This window comes from Salmo salar, chromosome ssa21 (genome assembly GCF_905237065.1).
Source record: "Salmo salar chromosome ssa21, Ssal_v3.1, whole genome shotgun sequence".
NCBI classification, from domain to species: Eukaryota; Metazoa; Chordata; class Actinopteri; order Salmoniformes; family Salmonidae; genus Salmo; species Salmo salar.
In genome coordinates, this window is record NC_059462.1 from 57,829,786 (window position 1) to 57,844,181 (window position 14,396).

General features: G+C 47.6%; 2 protein-coding genes across 6 annotated transcripts in view; one reads left to right on the forward strand and one right to left on the reverse strand.

Annotated features, from left to right (window-relative positions):
• The window catches only part of glb1l (galactosidase, beta 1-like), a 53,228-nt gene extending 47,019 nt beyond the window's left edge, over positions 1 to 6,209 (forward strand). The window contains exons 13-16 of the mRNA XM_045704937.1: positions 2,551 to 2,664; positions 4,283 to 4,414; positions 4,881 to 5,108; positions 5,317 to 6,209. Of these exons, the coding sequence (XP_045560893.1) occupies positions 2,551 to 2,664; positions 4,283 to 4,414; positions 4,881 to 5,108; positions 5,317 to 5,544 (702 nt within the window). The 3' untranslated portion in view covers positions 5,545 to 6,209. The remainder of the gene's footprint in view (positions 1 to 2,550; positions 2,665 to 4,282; positions 4,415 to 4,880; positions 5,109 to 5,316) is intronic.
• ankzf1 (ankyrin repeat and zinc finger peptidyl tRNA hydrolase 1) overlaps positions 6,115 to 14,396 on the reverse strand; it is a 49,435-nt gene continuing 41,153 nt past the window's right edge. The window contains exons 14-17 of one of the 5 annotated variants that reach the window (XM_045704936.1): positions 7,161 to 8,039; positions 6,991 to 7,088; positions 6,443 to 6,834; positions 6,115 to 6,346 (exon numbers count right to left, since the gene is read on the reverse strand). In XM_045704936.1, the coding sequence (XP_045560892.1) occupies positions 7,904 to 8,039 (136 nt within the window). In that variant the 3' untranslated portion in view covers positions 6,115 to 6,346; positions 6,443 to 6,834; positions 6,991 to 7,088; positions 7,161 to 7,903. The remainder of the gene's footprint in view (positions 6,347 to 6,442; positions 6,835 to 6,990; positions 7,089 to 7,160; positions 8,040 to 14,396) is intronic. The other 4 variants (XM_045704934.1, XM_045704933.1, XM_045704935.1 and 1 more) reach the window with 4 other exon arrangements.

Here is a 14,396-nt window from a genome sequence, read left to right on the forward strand (position 1 = left end):
TCTATCCTGGGGAAACCATCTGGTATAGTTATGGAGGGTAGGTCTCTATCCTGGGGAAACCATCTGGTATAGTTATGGAGGGTAGGTCTCTATCCTGGGGAAACCATCTGGTATAGTTATGGAGGGTAGGTCTCTATCCTGGGGAAACCATCTGGTATAGTTATGGAGGGTAGGTCTCTATCCTGGGGAAACCATCTGGTATAGTTATGGAGGGTAGGTCTCTATCCTGGGGAAACCATCTGGTATAGTTATGGAGGGTAGGTCTCTATCCTGGGGGAAACCATCTGGTATAGTTATGGAGGGTAGGTCTCTATCCTGGGGAAACCATCTGGTATAGTTATGGAGGGTAGGTCTCTATCCTGGGGGAAACCATCTGGTATAGTTATGGAGGGTAGGTCTCTATCCTGGGGGAAACCATCTGGTATAGTTATGGAGGGTAGGTCTCTATCCTGGGGAAACCATCTGGTATAGTTATGGAGGGTAGGTCTCTATCCTGGGGGAAACCATCTGGTATAGTTATGGAGGGTAGGTCTCTATCCTGGGGGAAACCATCTGGTATAGTTATGGAGGGTAGGTCTCTATCCTGGGGGAACCATCTGGTATAGTTATGGAGGGTAGGTCTCTATCCTGGGGAAACCATGGCTTCATGCTGTATCTACTCTGTTTAGTACTATGGCTTCATGCTGTATCTACTCTGTTTAGTACTATGGCTTCATGCTGTATCTACTCTGTTTAGTACTATGGCTTCATGCTGTACCTACTCTGTTTAGTACTATGGTTTCATGCTGTACCTACTCTGTTTAGTACTATGGCTTCATGCTGTACCTACTCTGTTTAGTACTATGGCTTCATGCTGTACCTACTCTGTTTAGTACTATGGCTTCATGCTGTATCTACTCTGTTTAGTACTATGGCTTCATGCTGTATCTACTCTGTTTAGTACTATGGCTTCATGCTGTATCTACTCTGTTTAGTACTATGGCTTCATGCTGTATCTACTCTGTTTAGTACTATGGCTTCATGCTGTATCTACTCTGTTTAGTACTATGGCTTCATGCTGTATCTACTCTGTTTAGTACTATGGTTTCATGCTGTATCTACTCTGTTTAGTACTATGGCTTCATGCTGTATCTACTCTGTTTAGTACTATGGCTTCATGCTGTATCTACTCTGTTTAGTACTATGGCTTCATGCTGTTTAGTACTATGGCTTCATGCTGTATCTACTCTGTTTAGTACTACGGCTTCATGCTGTATCTACTCTGTTTAGTACTATGGCTTCATGCTGTATCTACTCTGTTTAGTACTATGGCTTCATGCTGTACCTACTCTGTTTAGTACTATGGCTTCATGCTGTATCTACTCTGTTTAGTACTATGGCTTCATGCTGTATCTACTCTGTTTAGTACTATGGCTTCATGCTGCATCTACTCTGTTTAGTACTATGGCTTCATGCTGTACCTACTCTGTTTAGTACTATGGCTTCATGCTGTTTAGTACTATGGCTTCATGCTGTATCTACTCTGTTTAGTACTATGGCTTCATGCTGTACCTACTCTGTTTAGTACTATGGCTTCATGCTGTATCTACTCTGTTTAGTACTATGGCTTCATGCTGTATCTACTCTGTTTAGTACTATGGCTTCATGCTGTACCTACTCTGTTTAGTACTATGGCTTCATGCTGTACCTACTCTGTTTAGTACTATGGCTTCATGCTGTATCTACTCTGTTTAGTACTATGGCTTCATGCTGTATCTACTCTGTTTAGTACTATGGCTTCATGCTGTATCTACTCTGTTTAGTACTATGGCTTCATGCTGTATCTACTCTGTTTAGTACTATGGCTTCATGCTGTATCTACTCTGTTTAGTACTATGGCTTCATGCTGTACCTACTCTGTTTAGTACTATGGCTTCATGCTGTATCTACTCTGTTTAGTACTATGGCTTCATGCTGTACCTACTCTGTTTAGTACTATGGCTTCATGCTGTATCTACTCTGTTTAGTACTATGGCTTCATGCTGTACCTACTCTGTTTAGTACTATGGCTTCATGCTGTATCTACTCTGTTTAGTACTATGGCTTCATGCTGTATCTACTCTGTTTAGTACTATGGCTTCATGCTGTACCTACTCTGTTTAGTACTATGGCTTCATGCTGTATCTACTCTGTTTAGTACTATGGTTTCATGCTGTACCTACTCTGTTTAGTACTATGGCTTCATGCTGTACCTACTCTGTTTAGTACTATGGCTTCATGCTGTATCTACTCTGTTTAGTACTATGGCTTCATGCTGTATCTACTCTGTTTAGTACTATGGCTTCATGCTGTATCTACTCTGTTTAGTACTATGGCTTCATGCTGTACCTACTCTGTTTAGTACTATGGCTTCATGCTGTACCTACTCTGTTTAGTACTATGGCTTCATGCTGTATGTACTCTGTTTAGTACTATGGCTTCATGCTGTACCTACTCTGTTTAGTACTATGGCTTCATGCTGTATCTACTCTGTTTAGTACTATGGCTTCATGCTGTATCTACTCTGTTTAGTACTATGGCTTCATGCTGTACCGGACCAAACTGCCCAGGGACCTGCCAGAAGACACACCCCTAATCTCTCCTCTGAATGGGGTTCATGACCGGGCATATGTCTCTGTCTGTGGGGTAGGTGCCTCTCTGTCTGTCTTAATGGGGTAGGTGTCTGTCTGTCTTAATGGGGTAGGTGTCTGTCTGTCTTAATGGGGTAGGTGTCTGTCTGTCTTAAAGGGGGTAGGCGTCCGTCCGTCCGTGGGGTAGGCGTCTGTCCGTCTGTGGGGTAGGTCTGTCTGTCCTGGTTCATGTCTCTGTCCGTGGGGTAGGCGTCTGTCCGTCCGTGGGGTAGAGGTCCGTCCGTCCGTCCGTGGGGTAGGTCTGTCTGTCCTGGTTCATGTCTCTGTCCGTGGGGTAGGCGTCTGTCCGTCCGTGGGGTAGAGGTCCGTCCGTCCGTCCGTGGGGTAGGCGTCTGTCCGTCTGTGGGGTAGGTCTGTCTGTCCTGGTTCATTACCGGGCATATGTCTCTGTCCGTGGGGTAGGCGTGTCTCTCAGTCTGTCCTGAATGGAGTTCATGAATGGGCATAGGTCTGTCTGGAGTAGATGTTTGTCCATGGAGTAGGTGTCTGTCTATCTGTCTGTCTGTCTTAATGGGGTAGGTGTCTCTGTCTGTCTTAATGGGGTAGGTGTCTGTCTGTCTTAATGGGGTAGGTGCCTCTCTGTCTGTCTGTCTGTCTTAAAGGGGTAGCTGTCTGTCTGTCTTAATGGGGTAGGTGTCTGTCTGTCTTAATGGGGTAGGTGCCTCTCTGTCTGTCTGTCTGTCTTAAAGGGGTAGGTGTCTGTCTGTCTTAAAGGGGTAGGTGTCTGTCTGTCACACCTCCAGTGTTGTCCTCTTGTCTGGTCAGTCAGACGGTGCCCTTACTGGTTGTGGAAAACGCTGCTGACTATACCGAGCACATGCGTGTTGATTTTGTCCATCCACACCAGGTGGGAATCAAGACAGGCAGGTTGAAATATCAAAACGAACTCTGAACAAACGATATTCATTTCGGGGGACAGGATCTTTGGTAGAATTTTGAGTCACACAAAAATCATGTGATCTCTATTCCCGACATTTAATCTAATCCACAGATATATAAAAATAAAATAAAGGGGGAAGCTTCTTGAGTCGTTGTCTTCTGTGGATTTTAATCTGGAGGTTGGTAACCAACTTTAAGGTACATTACCACCACCAACTGGACTGGAGCGCGGACCTCCGGTCCTCTTTCAATCACCCACGTGGGTATATGCTCCAAAACAACCAATGAGGAGATGCCACGTGGGTATATGCTCCAAAACAACCAATGAGGAGATGGGAGAGGCGGGACTTGCAGACGCCCGTCAGCAGTTTGGATGAAATTATTAACGTGTACATTTTAATTTTGCAACGTGAACAGAATGTCAGGCGACGCTCCAGAATCCTACATAAGTATTCGATTGGGAGGTTGTCCTGTCAGCATGTTGTACAGAGGTTGTGTGAAGGTCAGAATGTTGAACAGAGGTTGTGTGATGGTCGGCATGTTGTACAGAGCTTGTGTGATGGTTGTGTGATGGTCAGCATGTTGAACAGAGGTTGTGTGATGGTCGGCATGTTGTACAGAGCTTGTGTGATGGTCAGCATGTTGAACAGAGGTTGTGTGATGGTCGGCATGTTGTACAGAGCTTGTGTGATGGTCAGCATGTTGAACAGAGGTTGTGTGCTCTTCCTGTACAGGTGTTTCAGGGGCTGCTGGAGAGAGACACGACTCTGGTGATGAACGTAACAGGGAAGCAGGGGGACCAGGTTGACGTTCTAGTAGAGAACATGGGACGAGTCAACTTTGGCAGCAAGATCAACGACTTCAAGGCAAGTCTACTTCAGTAGACAGACGTATGTTTATATCTTGATCTGAATAAAATAGAAGTTTTAGCAGTTCAGGATTTATGGAAGTGAAGTGCGCTGGACCAATAAAGGATCCAGACTCCAATATCCAAGAGGAAAAACTATCCAGTTATTTGAGTCTATCACAGGAATGTTCACAGGAGTATTTGCCAAACTTCTCATGACAATGAGTAGGCATAATAGCACAAATAGACTGGCACTCAGGCTAAGGAATGGACACACCTTCAAGCCTCTGTAGGCAAGCCCAGGGTTTTGAAATGGATGAGTCGCAAGTGGGAGCCAGCGGAGAGTTCAGAGGAGCGGAGTGATAAACCCTTAACGACAATGACTTACGAGGTGTTGACAAAAGCACCAACAAACAGTCTGGCACTCGGGCTAAGGAATTGACTTAACAGTTGGATTTCTTGGTCATGTCTGTATTTTTTCGCAGGGCCTGTTGAGTAACCTGATCATTGGTAAAGATGTGCTGACAGATTGGCAGATCTATCCTCTGGACATCGACGGAGCCATCGCCTCCGGATGGCCCCAGTCGGGCCAGCGACGTTCCCCACTCGACCCAGTCAGAGGGGCTTCAGATGGGCCAGTCTTCTACCAGGGCACCCTGACTACCAACGGTCTGGCCTGGGACACCTTTCTCCGACTCAATGAATGGACCAAGGTGAGGACATAATCAATACTGAGTTAATGCTACTAGTACAGAAAATACTAGTTTAGTACTTTACCAATACGGAGATCTATGAACACAATGGCTCTCAGAAGAACAAGAGATGTGTGTGTCCTCGTGTTCACTATATAAGTTCCTTCTTGGGGCTCAAATCCTCTACTGAGACTGACTGTCTCCCCTCTTGCCTTTCCACTGTTCCCAGGGACAAGTGTGGATCAACGGGGTGAACCTGGGCAGGTACTGGCCTAAGAGAGGTCCCCAGCAGACCCTGTACGTCCCGGGCCCCTTGCTCAGCCCCACCCAGCCCAACAATATCACAGTTCTGGAGCTAGAGAGGGCCCCTCCTCACACCAGGGTCCTCTTTATGGACCGGCCCCAGCTCAACAGCACTTCCGGCAAGACATCACAGACCACAGACAGACAGACATGACACCGCAGCTACATTACCTCAGAGAATCAGTTTCTTCATAGTTGACACACACACAGAGAGAGACACACGACAGACAGCCAATCAATCAATCAATCCCTCCGAATAAGTCTCTGTCCAACTACTTCTTATCTGCAGCATGAGCTAATACACTCCAATCGTCTATCAAATCGATGTATGTGTAAACATATCCTGTATCAAGTAATTTCAGCACTCTGTGTGGCTCAGTTGGTAGAGCATGGTGTTTGCAACGCCAGGGTTGTGGGTTCGATTCCCACGGGGGACCAGTACGGAGAGAAAAAGAAAAAAAAATGTATGAAATGTATGCATTCACTACTGTAAGTCGCTCTGGATAAGAGCGTCTGCTAAATTACTAAAATGTAAAAAATGTAAAAATGTTTTGTATAACAACCGCTGAGCCAGACTTCCAGTTTCTGTCTCCGCTGCATTTCGATGATCTGTTTAAAAAAGGAAACTTAAAGGTTTCTGTGTTTAACTCACGCAGGTATGAATAAATCGATGATAGTATTATGGTAATCATTGTTTTGACATTATTTTTAAAAATAACACGAGTTGCTGTGGTACTTTATACCTTTTAATAAATCAATTTCCCCCCCCCAAAAAAAAAACAGTGTACATTAATAAACAGTATTTCATCATCACACATACAGTTGAATTAATATTGTTTATTATTATTATTATTATTCCATTTGACACCAACAGAATGATTTCATCTGATACCAGTTGACCCGGGTTCAGACCTGGAGGAACCAACAGAATGATACCAGTTGACCCGGGTTCAGACCTGGAGGAACCAACAGAATGATTTAATTGACACCAGTTGACCCGGGTTCAGACCTGGAGGAACCAGCAGAATGATACCAGTTGACCCGGTTCAGACCTGGAGGAACCAGCAGAATGATTTAATCTGACACCAGTTGACCCGGGTTCAGACCTGGAGGAGCCATCAGAATGATTTAATCTGACACCAGTTGACCCGGGTTCAGACCTGGAGGAGCCAACAGAATGATTTAATCTGACACCAGTTGACCCGGGTTCAGACCTGGAGGAACCAACAGAATGATACCAGTTGACCCGGGTTCAGACCTGGAGGAGCCAGCAGAATGATTTAATCTGACACCAGTTGACCCGGGTTCAGACCTGGAGGAACCAACAGAATGATACCAGTTGACCCGGGTTCAGACCTGGAGGAACCAACAGAATGATACCAGTTGACCCGGGTTCAGACCTGGAGGAACCATCAGAATGATACCAGTTGACCCGGGTTCAGACCTGGAGGAGCCAACAGAATGATTTAATCTGACACCAGTTGACCCGGGTTCAGACCTGGAGGAGCCAGCAGAATGATATCTGACACCAGTTGACCCGGGTTCAGACCTGGAGGAGCCATCAGAATGATATCTGACACCAGTTGACCCGGGTTCAGACCTGGAGGAGCCAACAGAATGATACCAGTTGACCCGGGTTCAGACCTGGAGGAACCAACAGAATGATTTAATCTGACACCAGTTGACCCGGGTTCAGACCTGGAGGAGCCAACAGAATGATGTTGAGGTCGACGAGGAACCATCGTGATACCAGTTGACCCGGGTTCAGACCTGGAGGAACCATCAGAATGATACCAGTTGACCCGGGTTCAGACCTGGAGGAGCCAACAGAATGATTTAATCTGACACCAGTTGACCCGGGTTCAGACCTGGAGGAGCCATCAGAATGATTTAATCTGACACCAGTTGACCCGGGTTCAGACCTGGAGGAGCCAACAGAATGATTTAATCTGACACCAGTTAACCCGGGATCAGACCTGGACAGCTTCCACGGTAAACGCTGCATGTCGGCTCAATGACCTTTAGATTTCCAACGGCGCTACAACTCAGATCGTCCCGAGTTAAACTGGATCCAGCCGTAACAAGCCCGCTCATCTTGAGACACCGGGTCCTATTTGATTAGGATTAAATGCATAGAAATATAACGATTAGAACCGGAGTCCCCATTCAAGTCAATCATTTGTCTGTTCTATTCATTCTATTTCTATGCATTTTTGTTCCTATCAGACGGGCAAGATCACTGGGCCCTGCAGATTGACTTAGGTATCTCTGGGTCTGCGTGCTCTGGGCCCTGTGGCTTGGTTCAGTTGGGTCTGCGGGCTCTGGGCCCTGTGGCTTGGTTCAGTTCGGGCTCTGGGCCCTGTGGCTTGGTTCAGTTGGGTCTGCGGGCTCTGGGCCCTGTGGCTTGGTTCAGTTAGGGCTCTGGGCCCACCAACTAACAGATTAGTAGGCCTGAGGCTTCTATAGTGAAGTGGCAACAGTATGGTAGGGTGGTGGCGGTAGCAACATGACAGTCAGTTCGCTGCTTTGCTCCTGTTAGCCACATTAGCCTTTCGGTGCTCCTGGACACAGCGAGGGGTGCAGAAGCTGAAGTCTAGGTATTGAAACGGGACCTTTCCCACCAGGGACTCCCCACACTGCCAACACCGCCTGGTAGAGAGGAGAGAACATGGAGTTAGAAACACACTAGACCCCTAGACGATACTGTATACGACAGGAGAGACCACTAGACTCCTAGACGATACTGTATACGACAGGAGAGACTCCTAGACGATACTGTATACGACAGGAGAGACCCCTAGACGATACTGTATAGGACAGGAGAGACTCCTAGACGATACTGTATACGACAGGAGAGACCACTAGACCCCTAGACGATACTGTATACGACAGGAGAGACCACTAGACCCCTAGACGATACTGTATATGACAGGAGAGACCACTAGACTCCTAGACGATACTGTATACGACAGGAGAGACCACTAGACGATACTGTATACGACAGGAGAGACTCCTAGACTCCTAGACGATACTGTATACGACAGGAGAGACCACTAGACGATACTGTATACGACAGGGGAGACCACTAGACTCCTAGACGATACTGTATACGACAGGAGAGACCACTAGACGATACTGTATACGACAGGGGAGACCACTAGACCCCTAGACGATACTGTATACGACAGGAGAGACCCCTAGACGATACTGTATACGACAGGGGAGACCACTAGACCCCTAGACGATACTGTATACGACAGGAGAGACCACTAGACGATACTGTATACGACAGGAGAGACCCCTAGACGATACTGTATACGACAGGAGAGACCCCTAGACGATACTGTATACGACAGGAGAGACCACTAGACTCCTAGACGATACTGTATACGACAGGAGAGACCACTAGACCCCTAGACGATACTGTATACGACAGGAGAGACCACTAGACCCCTAGACGATACTGTATACGACAGGAGAGACCACTAGACTCCTAGACGATACTGTATACGACAGGAGAGACCCCTAGACGATACTGTATACAACAGGAGAGACCCCTAGACTCCTAGACGATACTGTATACGACAGGAGAGACCACTAGACCCCTAGACGATACTGTATACGACAGGAGAGACCACTAGATCCCTAGACGATACTGTATACGACAGGAGAGACCCCTAGACTCCTAGACGATACTGTATACGACAGGAGAGACCACTAGACCCCTAGACGATACTGTATACGACAGGAGAGACCACTAGACCCCTAGACGATACTGTATACGACAGGAGAGACCACTAGACCCCTAGACGATACTGTATACGACAGGAGAGACCACTAGACCCCTAGACGATACTGTATACGACAGGAGAGACCACTAGACGATACTGTATACGACAGGAGAGACCACTAGACCACTAGACGATACTGTATACGACAGGGGAGACCACTAGACCCCTAGACGATACTGTATACGACAGGAGAGACCACTAGACGATACTGTATACGACAGGAGAGACCACTAGACCCCTAGACGATACTGTATACGACAGGGGAGACCACTAGACCCCTAGACGATACTGTATACGACAGGAGAGACCACTAGACGATACTGTATACGACAGGGGAGACCACTAGACCCCTAGACGATACTGTATACGACAGGAGAGACCACTAGACCCCTAGACGATACTGTATACGACAGGGGAGACCACTAGACCCCTAGACGATACTGTATACGACAGGAGAGACCACTAGACGATACTGTATACGACAGGAGAGACCCCTAGACGATACTGTATACGACAGGAGAGACCCCTAGACGATACTGTATACGACAGGAGAGACCACTAGACTCCTAGACGATACTGTATACGACAGGAGAGACCACTAGACGATACTGTATACGACAGGAGAGACCACTAGACCCCTAGACGATACTGTATACGACAGGAGAGACCACTAGACTCCTAGACGATACTGTATACGACAGGAGAGACCACTAGACCCCTAGACGATACTGTATACGACAGGAGAGACCACTAGACTCCTAGACGATACTGTATACGACAGGAGAGACCACTAGACGATACTGTATACGACAGGAGAGACTCCTAGACTCCTAGACGATACTGTATACGACAGGAGAGACCACTAGACGATACTGTATACGACAGGGGAGACCACTAGACTCCTAGACGATACTGTATACGACAGGAGAGACCACTAGACGATACTGTATACGACAGGGGAGACCACTAGACCCCTAGACGATACTGTATACGACAGGAGAGACCACTAGACCCCTAGACGATACTGTATACGACAGGGGAGACCACTAGACCCCTAGACGATACTGTATACGACAGGAGAGACCACTAGACGATACTGTATACGACAGGAGAGACCCCTAGACGATACTGTATACGACAGGAGAGACCCCTAGACGATACTGTATACGACAGGAGAGACCACTAGACTCCTAGACGATACTGTATACGACAGGAGAGACCACTAGACCCCTAGACGATACTGTATACGACAGGAGAGACCACTAGACCCCTAGACGATACTGTATACGACAGGAGAGACCACTAGACCCCTAGACGATACTGTATACGACAGGAGAGACCCCTAGACGATACTGTATACGACAGGAGAGACCCCTAGACTCCTAGACGATACTGTATACGACAGGAGAGACCACTAGACCCCTAGACGATACTGTATACGACAGGAGAGACCACTAGACCCCTAGACGATACTGTATACGACAGGAGAGACCACTAGACCCCTAGACGATACTGTATACGACAGGAGAGACCACTAGACCCCTAGACGATACTGTATACGACAGGAGAGACCACTAGACCCACTAGACGATACTGTATACGACAGGGGAGACCACTAGACCCCTAGACGATACTGTATACGACAGGAGAGACCACTAGACGATACTGTATACGACAGGAGAGACCACTAGACCCCTAGACGATACTGTATACGACAGGGGAGACCACTAGACCCCTAGACGATACTGTATACGACAGGAGAGACCACTAGACGATACTGTATACGACAGGGGAGACCACTAGACCCCTAGACGATACTGTATACGACAGGAGAGACCACTAGACCCCTAGACGATACTGTATACGACAGGGGAGACCACTAGACGATACTGTATACGACAGGAGAGACCCCTAGACGATACTGTATACGACAGGAGAGACCCCTAGACGATACTGTATACGACAGGAGAGACCACTAGACCCCTAGACGATACTGTATACGACAGGAGAGACCCCTAGACTCCTAGACGATACTGTATACGACAGGAGAGACCACTAGACCCCTAGACGATACTGTATACGACAGGAGAGACCACTAGACCCCTAGACGATACTGTATACGACAGGAGAGACCACTAGACCCCCTAGACGATACTGTATACGACAGGAGAGACCACTAGACCCCTAGACGATACTGTATACGACAGGAGAGACCACTAGACCCCTAGACGATACTGTATACGACAGGAGAGACCACTAGACGATACTGTATACGACAGGAGAGACCACTAGACCACTAGACGATACTGTATACGACAGGGGAGACCACTAGACCCCTAGACGATACTGTATACGACAGGAGAGACCACTAGACGATACTGTATACGACAGGAGAGACCACTAGACCCCTAGACGATACTGTATACGACAGGGGAGACCACTAGACCCCTAGACGATACTGTATACGACAGGAGAGACCACTAGACGATACTGTATACGACAGGGGAGACCACTAGACCCCTAGACGATACTGTATACGACAGGAGAGACCACTAGACCCCTAGACGATACTGTATACGACAGGGGAGACCACTAGACCCCTAGACGATACTGTATACGACAGGAGAGACCACTAGACGATACTGTATACGACAGGAGAGACCCCTAGACGATACTGTATACGACAGGAGAGACCCCTAGACGATACTGTATACGACAGGAGAGACCACTAGACTCCTAGACGATACTGTATACGACAGGAGAGACCACTAGACGATACTGTATACGACAGGAGAGACCACTAGACCCCTAGACGATACTGTATACGACAGGAGAGACCACTAGACTCCTAGACGATACTGTATACGACAGGAGAGACCACTAGACTCCTAGACGATACTGTATACGACAGGAGAGACCACTAGACTCCTAGACGATACTGTATACGACAGGAGAGACCACTAGACGATACTGTATACGACAGGAGAGACCACTAGACGATACTGTATACGACAGGATAGACCACTAGACCCCTAGACGATACTGTATACGACAGGAGAGACCACTAGACTCCTAGACGATACTGTATACGACAGGAGAGACCACTAGACCCCTAGACGATACTGTATACGACAGGAGAGACCACTAGACCCCTAGACGATACTGTATACGACAGGAGAGACCCCTAGACGATACTGTATACGACAGGAGAGACCACTAGACTCCTAGACGATACTGTATACGACAGGAGAGACCACTAGACGATACTGTATACGACAGGAGAGACCCCTAGACGATACTGTATACGACAGGAGAGACCCCTAGACTCCTAGACGATACTGTATACGACAGGAGAGACCACTAGACTCCTAGACGATACTGTATACGACAGGAGAGACCCCTAGACGATACTGTATACGACAGGAGAGACCACTAGACTCCTAGACGATACTGTATACGACAGGAGAGACTCCTAGACGATACTGTATACGACAGGAGAGACCACTAGACCCCTAGACGATACTGTATACGACAGGAGAGACCACTAGACCCCTAGACGATACTGTATACGACAGGAGAGACCACTAGACGATACTGTATACGACAGGAGAGACCACTAGACCCCTAGACGATACTGTATACGACAGGAGAGACCACTAGACGATACTGTATACGACAGGAGAGACCACTAGACCCCTAGACGATACTGTATACGACAGGAGAGACCACTAGACCACTAGACGATACTGTATACGACAGGAGAGACCACTAGACCACTAGACGATACTGTATACGACAGGAGAGACCACTAGACGATACTGTATACGACAGGGGAGACCACTAGACGATACTGTATACGACAGGAGAGACCACTAGACGATACTGTATACGACAGGAGAGACCACTAGACTCCTAGACGATACTGTATACGACAGGGGAGACCACTAGACCCCTAGACGATACTGTATACGACAGGAGAGACCCCTAGACGATACTGTATACGACAGGAGAGACCCCTAGACGATACTGTATACGACAGGAGAGACCACTAGACCCCTAGACGATACTGTATACGACAGGAGAGACCACTAGACCCCTAGACGATACTGTATACGACAGGAGAGACCACTAGACTCCTAGACGATACTGTATACGACAGGAGAGACCACTAGACTCCTAGACGATACTGTATACGACAGGAGAGACCACTAGACGATACTGTATACGACAGGGGAGACCACTAGACCCCTAGACGATACTGTATACGACAGGAGAGACCACTAGACCCCTAGACGATACTGTATACGACAGGGGAGACCACTAGACCCCTAGACGATACTGTATACGACAGGAGAGACCACTAGACGATACTGTATACGACAGGAGAGACCCCTAGACTCCTAGACGATACTGTATACGACAGGAGAGACCACTAGACCCCTAGACGATACTGTATACGACAGGAGAGACCCCTAGACGATACTGTATACGACAGGAGAGACCCCTAGACGATACTGTATACGACAGGAGAGACCACTAGACTCCTAGACGATACTGTATACGACAGGAGAGACCACTAGACCCCTAGACGATACTGTATACGACAGGATAGACCACTAGACGATACTGTATACGACAGGAGAGACCACTAGACTCCTAGACGATACTGTATACGACAGGAGAGACCACTAGACCCCTAGACGATACTGTATACGACAGGAGAGACCACTAGACTCCTAGACGATACTGTATACGACAGGAGAGACCCCTAGACGATACTGTATACGACAGGAGAGACTCCTAGACTCCTAGACGATACTGTATACGACAGGAGAGACCACTAGACCCCTAGACGATACTGTATACGACAGGAGAGACCACTAGACCCCTAGACGATACTGTATACGACAGGAGAGACCACTAGACCCCTAGACGATACTGTATACGACAGGAGAGACCACTAGACCCCTAGACGATACTGTATACGACAGGAGAGACCACTAGACGATACTGTATACGACAGGAGAGACCACTAGACCACTAGACGATACTGTATACGACAGGGGAGACCACTAGACCCCTAGACGATACTGTATACGACAGGAGAGACCACTAGACGATACTGTATACGACAGGAGAGACCACTAGACCCCTAGACGATACTGTATACGACAGGGGAGACCACTAGACCCCTAGACGATACTGTATACGACAG